This window comes from Pundamilia nyererei, unplaced genomic scaffold (assembly GCF_000239375.1).
Source record: "Pundamilia nyererei isolate P.nyererei 1_Seehausen unplaced genomic scaffold, PunNye1.0 scaffold00002, whole genome shotgun sequence".
Lineage (NCBI taxonomy): Eukaryota > Metazoa > Chordata > Actinopteri > Cichliformes > Cichlidae > Pundamilia > Pundamilia nyererei.
The window spans coordinates 5,959,020-5,973,402 of record NW_005187403.1 but is presented as its reverse complement, the minus strand read 5'-3'; the positions used below and the strand labels follow the sequence as shown (position 1 = coordinate 5,973,402).

At 41.6% G+C, this 14,383-nt stretch overlaps 1 protein-coding gene across 1 annotated transcript in view; it reads left to right on the top strand.

Moving 5' to 3' along the window:
• Positions 1-11,099: 11,099 nt before the first annotated feature.
• Positions 11,100-14,383, top strand: part of col27a1a (collagen, type XXVII, alpha 1a) — a 67,567-nt gene continuing 64,283 nt past the window's right edge. Inside the window, exon 1 of the mRNA XM_013908921.1 lies at positions 11,100-11,549. Coding sequence (XP_013764375.1) covers positions 11,497-11,549 — 53 coding nt within the window. The 5' untranslated portion in view covers positions 11,100-11,496. The remainder of the gene's footprint in view (positions 11,550-14,383) is intronic.

Sequence of the window (14,383 nt, the reverse complement as noted above, 5' to 3'; positions counted from 1 at the left end):
ATAAAAGTCTAGAAAATTCCAGCTTGTTGTAAAACTGCAGGTGAGCAGAACCCACCAAGACCAATAAGGATGCTTTCCTCTACGTTTTTTCAGTACTTTCCTGGCATTTGATCAAATCTCTGCCGTTCACATGGCTCTGATTTTGATGGGAAACATCCTTCTTTTTAGTTTTAAATATACAGTGCACAGTCACAATTAAAGGTCATTAAGTTCAAGCAGAGCCATGTTTATGGGATGGGGAGGCTCCCTTAATATTTCCTACATGGAGGGTGGAACTTGTGTCAAGATGATGGAAAGCAAATTTGGGGGGGTTGAAAAGCAGAAGGCAAAGTTTCTCTTACCAAAATGCCCCCTCTAAAAGCATATTCTCAAAAATCTCTGTGGTCTTTATCCCACCATTATGGGATATGTGGCTTGGCTTTCTTCACTACAGATCCAAATGTAAAAACATACATACATCTAAAAAGTGCATCTATTGAATCAACCAAACTCTGTAATAATATTTAATAATAGCTGAAGAATATTTAAAAGCTTTTTGAAGTTGACTTTTAAGAACAACATTGCTTTACTGTCATCTCTTTGCTCAAACCCCCAAAACTCCTGCAGCAGATGGCCGGCACGCCTGGAGTCTGGAAGTCTCTTCCTGTTAAAAGGGAGCTTTTTCTCCCCACTGTCGCCAATAGAATACACACAGAGGGTTGTCACATCATTGGGGTTTACTTTCTAATATTGTGAGGTTATTGCAGGGATGTATAATATATATATAACTGAACTAAAAATATGTTAATACAGATTAAATGTTATTATCATTTAGCTAAGCTTTTTGATGTTTCCGGAAAAGTGACGAGAAAAACGGTGAAGGAATCTGATAAAACTGACACTATAAAGTTATCAAGTATAATAGACTGCTAGCTTTTTCACACGAGCTGTGCAGCACCAAACACTGCAAAATATTCCCCAACAGAGGCAGATTTGAGAATGCAGGTGACCAGGTCGCCTGTAACAGACATTAAACAGTCTTTGCCCTCCCAGCTCCCTAAGTGCAAACTCTTTGTAATGGGCTGATGTAAGAACAGAGGTAATAGGGTGAGCATCATGTGTGCTACCTCCTGCACACTCTATCCAGGCAGCAACTTCACTTAAACCAAATAAAATATTCCCAGTGATGACAGCTGACAGAATCAGGATCTTCTGCTGTGTGAGAAAAAGCAACAAAATCCTGTACATGTGTGAAAGTAGCTAAGAAGAAATTATCATGAACTGACATGCGCCTTGCTGAATAAAACATGTCTTCCTTTATATTCTTTGTTTAAAATAAAGCAGTTCAATCCTTCCCCAATAAGAACTACTCATACAAAGACCTTCAAATACCGGAATAAAATGAAGCCCAAGAAACACAGAATAACAAGCATTTTTTTAGTGGCTATCTCTACTCTTTTACATCATATAAGCTTTCTCATTGCTCGCCAGAGGAAATGAAATGTTTATTGTATAACCCTTAGGGCTTTTCTGCAGAGAAAGTTTTGATGGACTTAAAGAGAGGATAAAGCTTTTCCCCTCTCCTCTCCAAACTTGGCTTTCTCCCGTGATATGTGAGAGGCACGAGGTAGAGGTGGGGTCACAGATATAGTAGAGTTAACACAATGAGGACTCTGCCAGTATCCCACACAGGTCTTGACCTGTACCCTCCACAGGACGTGACTAAGCAGAGTCCAGGTCCATTTGTCCAAATAAGACCTTTCCCACACCTGTGACCTCTGTATGCCATAGTGGTTTTTGATGAATAAATCCTAAATTTGTTTGGTCTCTCACTTGCCCTGGGGATTTTTGATAAGTGAAGGTTTATTAAAACATGATGAAGCAGATAGATTTAGAAATAAATGCATTTAATTGGAGCCAATGAAGACCGCTTACCTAAGGGCTTGTTTTGCTACAGGAAACCTAATTCAAATGTCTGAATAGCAAATTTTGAAAGAAAAAAAAAACAATGTTCTTATCTGTAAGTCTTGAGTTATCGTAGAGATGTCATTAATGGAAAGCCCAGTGCTTCAGGCTAAGAGGGGTACAGTAAGCCCCATATTGCTGTGTAAGGACACTGCGCTCCGAGTTAGGGACTTTTTAATAAGATGGAGTATTCGGTTTGGCCACGCTAATAGTAACGGCTTGTGTCACGGTCCGGAAGAGGAAGTCACCTCACTGGTGTGGACAGGACACAGGGTCATATGGCTCCGTTACTCATGTCTATAGGAAAAATTCTCCAATTTCCTGAACCCATTGCAGCCACAGTGAGTCAGATAATATCCAGCAATCAGGACCATCTGAAAGAGATTCCCAGGCACAGTCACTGGCCTCTGAAAGTTTGGCTTAACAGAAGAGTTTGAAGGTTAACATACACATGCACAAAAACACACAAAGTTTTATGTACGATGCAGCTGAGCAGAAACGTGTACGTTGCTTATGTCACCCTGTACAGACTCACACACAGTCTTAAATCATTGTGCTCAGTCTCCATCTGTTAGTGCAACAGTTTAACATTTTGGGAAACACCAAATTGCTTCCCAGTAAAAATGTTGTCTATTAGAAAAGTGTGAGGGACTTTTACTGGACTCTGCTAGTTCTTTTATGCTCTAAGAATTTAATTAGCTAGCAAAAACTGGGAACAGTTATCAAATTACCACATCATCATGTCTTCATAGTTTATAGTTCATACTTCATAGTTATACTTGGCTTGTTAATCCACTCAAAACAGTTTCAAATCAGTCTGCATGACAGCAACTCAAAGCAACAGCTCTCTCCACAATAGGACTGGGGTTGGACACTGGCTAGGCCACTCCATGAGCTTCTTCTTTAGCCACTCTTTTGTTGCCTTGGTGATTTGTTTTGGGTCCTTGTCATGCTGGGAGACCCATCAACTACCCATCTTCAGTCTTCTGCCTGAGGGAAGTAGGTTCTTGCCCAAGATTTTACGGTCCATTGGCCCCTCAACTGTGAGTCATCCTGTACCCTTAGCAGAAAAACAGCCCCAAGCATAATGTTTCCACCTCCATACTTGACTGTGGGGATTGTGTTGGGTCACATTCACCATTTCTCTTCCTCCAAACAGGGCAAGGTGAGCTGATGTTAAAGACTGCGATTTTGGTTTCAGCTCACCACAACACCTTCTCCCAAACCTTCTCTGACTGATTTAGATCTTTACTGGTGAACTTAAGATGAGCCTGTGCCTTCTTGAGCAGGGGTACCTTGAGGGCGGTGCTAGATTTCAATCTATTGGTAGTGCATAACCAGTGGTGTCCTTTGTGACTCTGGTCCTAAGTGTCTTTAGATCAGCTCTTCCTGTTTTGCCTCATGGAGTGATCATCCTAAACTCATGTTGCCATTAAAATTAAATTACCATAAAAATTAGAAACTGTTCAGCTCTTTGTAACTGACCAAACTTGCAAGTTGATCAGAAGATCAAATAATTAATTAAGTTTGTCTCTGTGAGTCTCACAAAAAAAGTAAATATTAGCTTGTTCCTTAAAAACTACTATAATGACTGAGAGAGGCTACATTAGGAAAATGTATACACTCAGTCTCCTTCTCTTGAGGGAAACAGTTTGGGTAAAAAAACAAAACATGGAGACTTGGCTCACCTGAATAATCTGAGATAGTAATATGTGCACACTTGCCATGCTTATGGTGTAGAGACATGAATCTGTTATGCAGCCACATTGTGGGGATTCGTTCTCCTCTTGACAGCAGTAAGCAACTCCTCATGATGAAAATTTGAAGGTAAAGACCTGGTTTAAGGTTTGGACATGTCAATATGAGGGGGTGTTTTTGAGTATAATGTCACCTGAAGTAATAAAAATATCACTCTGTGTGCGTGTGTGTGTGTGTGCGCGTGTGTGTGTGTGCGTGTGTGTGTGTATATGGAAAGGAAGGTGGGAGTGAGTGAGGAGGGTCGTGGAGCAGTAGCTGAAAAAGTGAAAGACCATCTGTTCAGAGGGATCTGGGGGTCTGAGGGAGCAACACTTCCTGCCCACTTTTGAAATATGTTAGATTGATGGCGACAGAAGAGTTACCCCCAAACCAAAACCTGAGCCCCGAGTGATTACTACTGGTCTACCTTGACTATCAAAAACATACTGTGTAGTATATTCATCTAAATTAAAAATTTACCACCTTGCTTTGCGTTAATATCCTTCTGTTCCTGTTACTTTGTTTTTAACTTTAATAGCTAACCTTTACACCTTTTTATTGGAAATGTTTCAGGAAGGAGACAGCAAGGATGATGGGGGTGGGGGGGAGCCATCTCTGGGATGCAGAAACACTGAGCCTGGTGTAGGACACAAATCCATGGGGGGAGAGAAGTCCGCATCATAATGACCAAGCCAAATATTTGTCTAGTCCATATTCTGCGAGCATAATGAAGTCCTTTTACAGAAGGCATCACTGGAATCTGGACACTGATTTTATGCCAGGGAGAGCAGGTTTCACCAGGCCCTGCTGTTTCTACTTAGGCTACCCTGGTCTCTGGTGGCCCAATCCAAACTCAATACAGAGCCTTGTGTCCAGAATAAGAATGAATTATGGTCCTGTTTTACAGATGATAAGTACTGAATTGGAAATTGAAGCTGGATTTAATCAGGAGATGAACTGCACACTGAGGTGGGATTTCATTATAAAGAGAATTGAATAAGAACTTGCTTTGAATTTAAAATAAGAGCTTGTCCAACTCTACATGCTGTCAGGATCTGCTGTTTATGAAGGGAGGAGCTTGAAATGTGGAATTTCACAGTGCCCAATTGAGCCAAACACATATCTAAAACCCTGCATACCTGTGCGCATACTTACAGTGGGTACAGTATATTTTCTATGCTTATACCCAGGTGTGGACTAAGTTATTTGTACTTGCTCCAAAAACTGTGTTAAGAATGAAAACAGGAAAAGGCTTTGCTGCCAATCCTATTGCACCATTTCCAAATTACTTTTACAGGTTAGCAAGCATTTTCTGTTTTAGAGTTTTTCATGAAAGCATACACGGGGAATTGCTAGACATGAAGATGGGCCACTTTCTTTGAAGTGTACAAAGTACATTTTTAAGGCAAAAATATAATAAAGACAATTCAAAAACTGAAAATGTTCACTTAGGCTACGTCCACACGTACCCGGGTATTTTTGAAAACGCAGATTTTTCTATGCGTTTGCACCTTTCGTCCACACGTAAACAGCGTTTTCGGTCACTGAAAACGGAGATTTTTAAAAACTCCTGTCAGGGTGGATATTTTCAAAAACTCTGTTTTTGCATTTACGTGTGGACGAGGTAAACGGAGAAAACGCAGTGTCAAAGGTGTGCGCATTTTTTGACGTCACACTGTGCGCCACGTTATTGTTTCGGTGAAATTAATTTCTACAATGGCGGACGTAGACAAAATACTGTGACTGTTAATTTTATCTTCTGCAGTATTTAAATGCTTACATATACACACAGTTACTGTCCCTCCACACATATGACTCAGTTCTGCTTCTATGCACCATCTTTGTTTACTCTTTTCCGCCCAGGCTTATTGACTTCTGATTGGCCAACATTTCTACACGGATAGGAATATAGCGCCACCTGCTGCTTTGGCATGTTCCTAGCAGCGTTTTCCTTCGTTTTTGGCTTTTATGTGTGGACGGGATTTTTTTTATAAACGAAAATCTTCGTTTTCATAAATACCCATGTACGTGTGGACGTAGCCTTAAAGTGTTACATTTTCAGCATGTTGTTTACCTGTCTGTCCCACAACTGGACTGTTTTGTACTATCACAACAGTTGAACATTCACTGTGCCCTACCTGCATAAAGTAAACGTGAACACAGACAGGTGGGCTTGCTGGTGATCATAGTGGCGCCATAGATTGCATATAGAGGTCTTTTTTGGAGCCAAGGTTGACCATATTCGAATTAGAGGGTGGGGTGTGCTAATTCATTACTAATAGCTATTAGCTAGGGAGATCTGAAATGTTTTTGTACCAGGCTGAAAACATGTTTATTTCTGTTGAGAAAACTTTTTTGCTATGGGAATGGGCTTGCTTTTGGAGACAGCCTCAAGTGGCACTTTGAGGAGCTTTGGGATTTGCACTTTGTCTTCATTTTTTAGTAACACCGGCTGTCACTTGAGTGGAGAATTTGACAATTAAAAAGCTTCACATCTTTCAAAGGAACAGGTAGTTTAAAGAGAAACAAGTGTAGTAGACTTTGTTGCCACAAGTAAGTACATATCATAAAACAAGCACTTGATTTTAAAGGAGAAGGTCTTCTTCCACACAACTGTTCATCATTCCAGCCATCCATCTATTTTCTGCCAGTTATCCATGTCCATATTCTAGGGGCAGCAGTCCAAGTAGAGATGCCCACACCTCCTTCTCCACAGTAACTCTCTCCAAGTTTTTCAGGAGGGACCCCGAGCTGTTCCCATGACAGCTGTGAGATGTAATCTCTCCAGTGTGTCCTGCGTCTACCTCGGGGTCTCCTTTTGATAAAACATGCCTGAATCCTTTATCTAGGAAGCACACAGGAGCAATCTTAATTAGATGTTCAGACCACCTCAACTGCGTCTTTCAGTGTGGGAGCGTAGCAGATCTATTCAAAGTTCTTCGCCAATCACCAAACTCCTGTCCCTATCTCTCAGGACCTGATGCCACATCACTTATACCTGCAATTTTGTTCTTTTGGTCACTTATCCAGAGCCACAAGACCATAATGGACAAAGTAAGCTCTAGAGAGGGCCTTTCTAGAAAGAAATATTAAGATGCTTTCAATCTCAACCACCACAGTGTAAAACCTACACTGTGGTACTTTAAAAGATCATTATAGGTTGTTTCTCCTGCCCCAAAGTTATCAGTTATTAAAGATTAAAGATTTCTAGTTATAATGTGAAATTGGCATTTCACATATGAAACCACAACATGACATAAAGACGGCCTTTACCTTTTGATGAAACTTTTTACAAAATGTTTACGTTTTTGGGAGTCATATTTGACTTTACAGTTGTCCTGCTTTCTGTTCAGATGTTGTGTGATTGTGAACCTTAGGTCTGGAGTGATAAAGTTGCAAATATTCCCCCACCCCCAAACAGGGAGGGCAGTGTCAAAGGCATTGTGTAAGATTAAATGTGCATCAGCTTAAGAGAGGTCTAAACCTAAACATAAAATACAGTAAGAAAATTGCAAACACTGCAGAAATCGGTCTGAAAACAGCACATAGTGTGGAAACTTCCTTCATCTTTCACACTTCAACAAGTGCAGATCTATGTGGTGTTGACACTCCAGCCTAGCCAAGCCTGAGAGCCTGCCCCCTAAAGAGCTTGTCTCCCCCAGCAGGTTATTCTGGTGTTATTATGAGAACTCAACATGCTCATTATGGTTGTGGCACTGTTTTCAGGGTGGCTGTCAACACTGGTGTGCCAACACTGGAAATGCTTGTGGTGAAGGACTGACAGGGACAGAGAGAGAGAAAGAGAACAGAGACACGGATGGAGGAGAGCGAAGGAGGCAGGGAGGGGATTCAGGAGACAAAAGAGAAGAAGATAGATGTGTTAGCGTGGGTCGACTGTAACAAAGACAAAGAGAAATGTGACGAGAAATATAAAGGAGCCAAAATGGGACTGAGAGGGGGGCAGAAAATCATTGCAGAGAGGAGCTTGTTTGACTGCTTGTCACCTCCCAGTACATCACCAAACCATCCCTACACAGGAAGGAGACAGGACCAGGAACACAAACAAGTTGATAGAACCACCTGTAAAGGAAAAACACAAACCACAGAGACACTCCACACACACAAGCATTCGCATACTCATACATACACTCACACATTCCTTTTATGAACAGTCTTCTTGTGTGCAGGGGAACTGAGCGAGACAGCACTGTCTGGTAAACGCCACCAACTCCATAACCTCTGCCACTGCCCGCCATGAAAACACACCTACACTGAGGTTGCTGTCTTTGCAGTTTAATTATTCGTTTGGTGACAACAGGTTATTTTAATGCTCCAAAAACATTAGCTTTGGGCTATTTAGCTAGCATCTTACCCATATCCTTTTATATCCTTGAATTTGCTAATACATTGTGACAAATGAAATTAAAGTTCAAGAGCTTTTCATGTGTCATCTGACATATTTTCATTACATAAGTGTTCGGTCACCTGGAAGCCATTCTACACATGCTGCTTATGTAAAACAGCAAGAGCTCTCGGATAAATATAAATCACGAAAAACATGTGGACACCCAACTAAACCTAGCGCCTAATTTTCTTAGCTTTTAGCCTGCTGTATTGGCTTTTTGTGTGTATTTACAGTATAGCTCACTGTAAACACTGATATCCAAATAGGCTGTGCTGCTGTTTCCCTTGCCGTGCATCAAAGAGCAGTCTTGTGTCCTCACTAGGCCCAGGCTGCAATTTGGGCTCAAGGCGTGGCCCGGCACCCATTGGGCTGTGTCCGCCGTGCGTACCAGTAATGACCCCTTCCCTATGGGGAGTGTTTGATCTGGGCTGCTTGTGTGCTTCAGCAAGACCTATTTCTGGAGCGTGGGGGGGGATAAAGGGAGCTTTCAGACGTGGTGCCAATGACCATAATTAAGCAGCTTTAAGGGGTGGCAGCGAGCGCGCTAGCAAGTACAGAGTTTGTAATTTGGATGAAGGGGGCAGCGTCGCTGTGGCTCATTGGAAGTACATGGGAGGGTCGGGTGGCACCCAGTTCTGAAACACAAGGCATGGTGTGTGTAAAAGGGACTGCAAAGAGGATTTTAATGACTTGCATCCATTAGCACCCACCCCTGAGGCTAGCTGACCAACAGCTTATGGCTAAAATGAGGGGAGATCACCATGTGCTTTACACACAAGCAGTCAGCTTCAGCCTTACAGAGTGTCATTTAAGGTGACCTTTTTAACTGGTCAGTCAGCCACTAATGGTTCAAAGTCACTGACATCTTTAGCCTCATCAGCTAATTGTTTATCCTCCAACTTGGCTCTGTGGAGCATTCATCTGAGTAAGTGTTTGGATTCATTCATTCTGATTTTAGAAATTAAAGTTGGTATTTTAGTGATAAGATCAGAAATTATCCAAATATTCCCTTTAAAGTGATTTAATTACAAGCAAAACACGATTGCTAAAAAAATATTATTTGGAGAATGAATTTATATGATGGGATGAGGTCCAAGTACTGTAGTGTTTCTCAAAAATGAACAAATGCACCCAAATAGCAAAACAATAGAACAAAAACATTTTTGTTGCTCAGCAGAGTTATGGTATCCATGCAGATATCTTTGGACGTATTTGTGAGAATTCCTTTGTATTTTTGCCTCAGCGCCTATAAATTGGACATGGATTATCTCTAAGGATAATCCACAGACTTTGCAGGGAACTGTTTTCAATGGCAGCACCTTCTGCTGAAGGCAGTGTGTTTCTTGGACTCATTTGCTTTTGAACAGTTTTGAAAGGAACTTAAAATATCATGTCAAATGTACATGTACGTGTTAATGAAACACCTCAAACAGGTGGTGGGTGGTAATTACTGGCTCACGGTCCCTGTGGGGTGGTCTTGGCCGGCCTTACCCCGATCAGGCCGTGACCCCTGTTAAGGTAATGGGTGTTCATCCAGGGGCTTCTCCATTAACATGTCTCTAACATCATGGGCAAAACCAGTGTAAAAACAGTTGTCTTATTTATAAATTTAAAAGAAAAATCTCTGCAAACTGGCCCAATTTTACTGAATAAGTGAACTGAATGAAGACAAAGACATCTTTCCAGCCCGTGACTATTATCTACATTTTAAATATTATCTTCTGGTTATTGCTCAGTTGTTAATCATAGCTCTTTCCAAACCTCCCCTTACATTTTCCCAGTTTTTACTCCTTGGGGAGTTATGACACACTCGCCAAGTTTACAGTCATAGAGCTGGTATCTATCGTTACCACCTTTATTGGGAAAATCCAAAGCTTGGCCATATCAATTTTTCCATACATTGCAGGCATACTTGCCAACCTTGAGACCTCAGAATTAGGGAGACATTCAGGGTATACATATACATATATATACAAAAACCTTGAATTTTACAATGTTTATTTATCGGATAAAATAAGCTTAAATGTCGGAAACAGGCCGGGGGTGTCCAAATTCAGAGGCTGCGTCCACCTGGGGACCGGGCCTTCGCGGTGTAGACCGGAAATGAGCGACTGTGAAATTGAACGGTCAGGATTACGTCATGAGCTCTCTCGGTGGAGTGAAGCTCTGCCGTCTGCTCCTTTCTATCTAAAATATGGCGTAAATTTTTCGACCATCTCACACTTCTGTTTAATCAGTTTTATTCAGCTGTGTGAAAACCCCAGAGGAACCCTCCCGAGGGATTAATAAAGTTTTATTTAATCTAGTCTAATCTAATAACTTTAACTATTTACTCAGGAACAAATAAAACACCGAAAAAGGCCAAACAATAACATGTTTAAGTTATTTAAGTGACGTTTATATCATGTTTAACCTGAATAGCAAAAGACCGCGGGGGTTTGAAAACGATGTGCCGGGAGTTTGCTGCAGATATTTGAAGTTTACACAGCTACATTCTCGCCTGAAAATATGTTAAAAGTTTATTTTGCGACCCAGAAAGAGTAATAAGAGTGATATTAAAACTAAGTAGCTTCAGTAGCCATTGTTGGAAACTGGAATTGGCTGGGCCAATCTGGGATATGGTTTTCCAATTTTGATGTCGGGAGAATGGTGGCTCCGGGAGATTTTCGGGAGGGGCACTGAAATTCGGGATTCTCCCGGAAAAATCGGGAGGGTTAGCATGTACGTGTGATAGATAAATTAATAAAATAATAATAATAATAATAATTATTATTATTATTATTATTATTATTATTATTATTATTATTATTATTATATTTAAGCTGTAGCTGTAGGCGCTCATTTCTGGCACTTTCTAGTGAAGTCCTTCCCATCGTGTCACCGTGCTTCATTCATATGGTTAGCCAGTGCTTTGGATTTGGGGTAAGATCCTTGTGGCCACCCCCTGAGAAGGCGTGTAGTTGCTCGATGCAACCGCTGGGCTTGTAACTTGACACCTGGCCGTGCGGTGCATTTGCCATCGCTTTACCCACAGAAAGCTTATTTAAAAAGGAAAGGGATGAGTCCAACGCTCCTGACTCCGTAACCCCCTTTCAAAAGAACCCAGCTTTCGCTCTCCCTCTCTCTCTCTGGCCGCGCGTCCCTCCAAACTGGATCGGCATAAATGAATGAAACACAAGGGAATATCGACAGACAACCGCACAGGAAAACTCTCTGTCAAAGCAGCCTGTCAGGAGGAATTTATACTGGACTTGACAGGCAAATTAACATGAGTTTTTTCCTCTGGAACTTCACCTCAAGCTTGTCAAATGCGTAAAGCGGCGACCGGTGTCTTTTTTTGCCCCCCTTGCAAAGGAGTCACACTGTGATTAAAGGATCAGGTTTTTGACTGCCAGGACAAATGAATACAAATGAATTTAGGCACCCGAAGGAGAGATTGCAGAACCTCTCATCTAGACACAAAGTAAGTGACATTTGTTATCACTGTTTTATTTTATTTTTAACGACTTTTTTATGTTATGTGAACGGGAATATTCAAAACATGATGTGTACCGAAAAACAGTTTAAAGACCTGGATGCCTCCATGTGCGTATCTGATGATGTGCCGGCTGGCTGTTATCCAGCTCACAGTGAAGAAATTATGTCCACATGGGGAATGCTGAGTCTCTGAATGGGGTCTGTTTGGACCATGGGTGTAATTTGTTATTTGCATGGAATACCAAACAACTCCATTCGTGCAGATATTTTTACCTCCCCTTTATCGGTTCTTACGTGAAAAAGCCGGTTCATTCGGACGCAGTTTGCGTAGGTCGTGTTTAATATCCGCACGCAGTTCGTTGACATTACTGGAAGTGTTCACTAAAGTGACTCATCTGACAAAGCAAGCAAATTAGGGAATCATTCTTACCCATAAACTTTCATGAGCGGTCCATCAGCATCCACTAAGCTGTTTGGTAGATTATTACGCATGCTTTTCATGTTTTTCCGTTTACGCGTTCCCCACATGGCACTTTTACGAAGGCTAAATAAAGGGATACTTTTTTAATGGTTAAAAACGTTTTCCCCAAACAAACAAGCCTAAACGAACGCATACGTTTCTGCGACAGCCTTAAAGTATTTAATCAAACATCTGCAACCGATATGAGCTTTACTAGAATGTGATATAAATTTCAGATGTTTTATGGACGTGTTTACAGCATAGGTCTCCACAGACAGTAAGTACACATGGGAGCAGCGCAAAGCCGTCTGTACTACACTGTTGACTTTTTGGTGAAGTTCATGCTGCAGCCTAATGTTGCTGAGCTTAGATGTCATCCATTGATCCATTTCTTTTTTGCATTCAGTTGTGCACGCAGGCGCGATTCTAACCTCATTGAGTACTGAACAGCTGGTTTATTTGACAGATTGCTGGCGAGATAGCAGCCGTACAGTCATTTAGGGAGTAGGAAAGTCCGGACAGTTGACCCATCGTCTGCTCGTTTTTCATTAAAACAAATTGGCGCAGGTTGTGTCGGTTTATCACACCTACCTGTCGCGCGTAAAGAAACACGGCTTTCAAAAGCTTTGCCTCCTCACTGTGTTAGTCACGACTCCACGGCGCTACGACTGCATTATTATGGACTGTGATGAAGTCGAGTCTGTCTGTCTGTCTGTCTGTCTGTCTGCGATGTGTGCAGAGAGTTTCATTCTCTGTGTGTCCACTTGGTGTCTCCCTTCGTGTCCCGCTCTTTACTTTTCACACGCAATCAATCCTCAGCAATGCATGATTTTTTTATCCTTGAAATCAAACTGAAAAGATGAAGTTTTAAATTGATTAATTGATGAGTCATTGACCAAAGGATTGATTAACTGCAGTCCTTTCCAAAATCCAGCTCAGAGCTTGAGTACTCTGTAGAACAAGGTGTGGATTATTTGAAAAACTGTCTGAAGTGAGCCATTAGCTGACTGCAGGGAGAAAAGTGGATTGACACTCTTAAACCCTCCTCCTCCTCATCAGCCCTTGTTAGTGTCAGCTCATCCACAGGAATTTTCCACTGTGTGTGAATGTGAGTTTGTGGTCAGGGGGGAGGATCACCTTTGGGAAATCCTTCAAGAGAATCAATAAAAAGGCCAAAATTGTAAATAGAAATGGAAACTACACTGGCCTTTCTGTGTTTCTCTTTTTCTCTTTTCCCTCTATAACTGCAGAGAGGTTGGTGCTTCTGCGTATATGTTTCTGGGGGAATGGTTTGTCATGGTTGTTGGGGGTGGAGGGGGGGGGGTGTCTAAGAACACAGTGGAAATATTAGCAGAACATATCGTAGAAGAGAGGATATTTACTATTAAGTTTGCAGATTACTGATGCTGATTTTATAATGAGGAATACATTTTTGCCACTTAGGGAATTGTACAAAGATTGCAACAGTTTCTATTCACTCACTGTCTCACTCCTTCCAACAGTTTATCACTCTGTTAAATTGGTTGTTGATCTCTTACCATTATTTTTTCTTAAAATGGCAGATTTGTGGGCTAATCACTTCTTAATCTGGAGATAAATATGTTATCAGCAGTGCATGGCAATTTTTCCCCCATTCTGTGCTGGGACTTCAGTGTATCATTAGGCAGCCTAACGCACAGTATGTGTGTTAGGCTGCCTAATGCAGTGGATGACTTAGGAGGAGGGATTGCTCATCCAGTCTGTATTTTGTCCACTCAGCTTAGGGAAGAATCCCCTCAGGGAGTCATGTCATAGCTCGCTGTTGCAGTATGAAAACCACACCACACAGGGTCAGCGTACAGATGTCAGTTTATTTGATTTAAATATCCACTGCATACAAATCCCCCTTCAGCACAGCCACCTTCAAATGCTCCACACAGGAGAAAATCCTGACCTGTCAGATGCATTTCAAAAGCCCCCTCTCCTAATGAAAATCTAAACAAGCTACTGAGAACTTTTAATGTGAAAAGCCAAAGAAAATGGTGCTGTTTCCTAGGAAACCCGGTCCAGTTTCCACAGATGTAAACAGCCCGAGGAGTAGAATAAAAGTTGTCGGGGCTGCAGTAAAAACCTCATCATTCATGACTCATTTTCAGAAAGCGGATCTCTCCCTCCGCTGATAAGACACTGAGTCACACAAGTCCACACACATACACACACAGTGACACACAAACACAAACACATCCCGAGTAACCACAGCCAGCTGTGTGTGTGGATGAGTGTGATGACGCTTTATTAGCAACTAGAGGATGGAAGGGTTGGAGACACAGACACCACAAACATGGATGTGAGCACACTGTTGCACACGTGCATTCAGATAC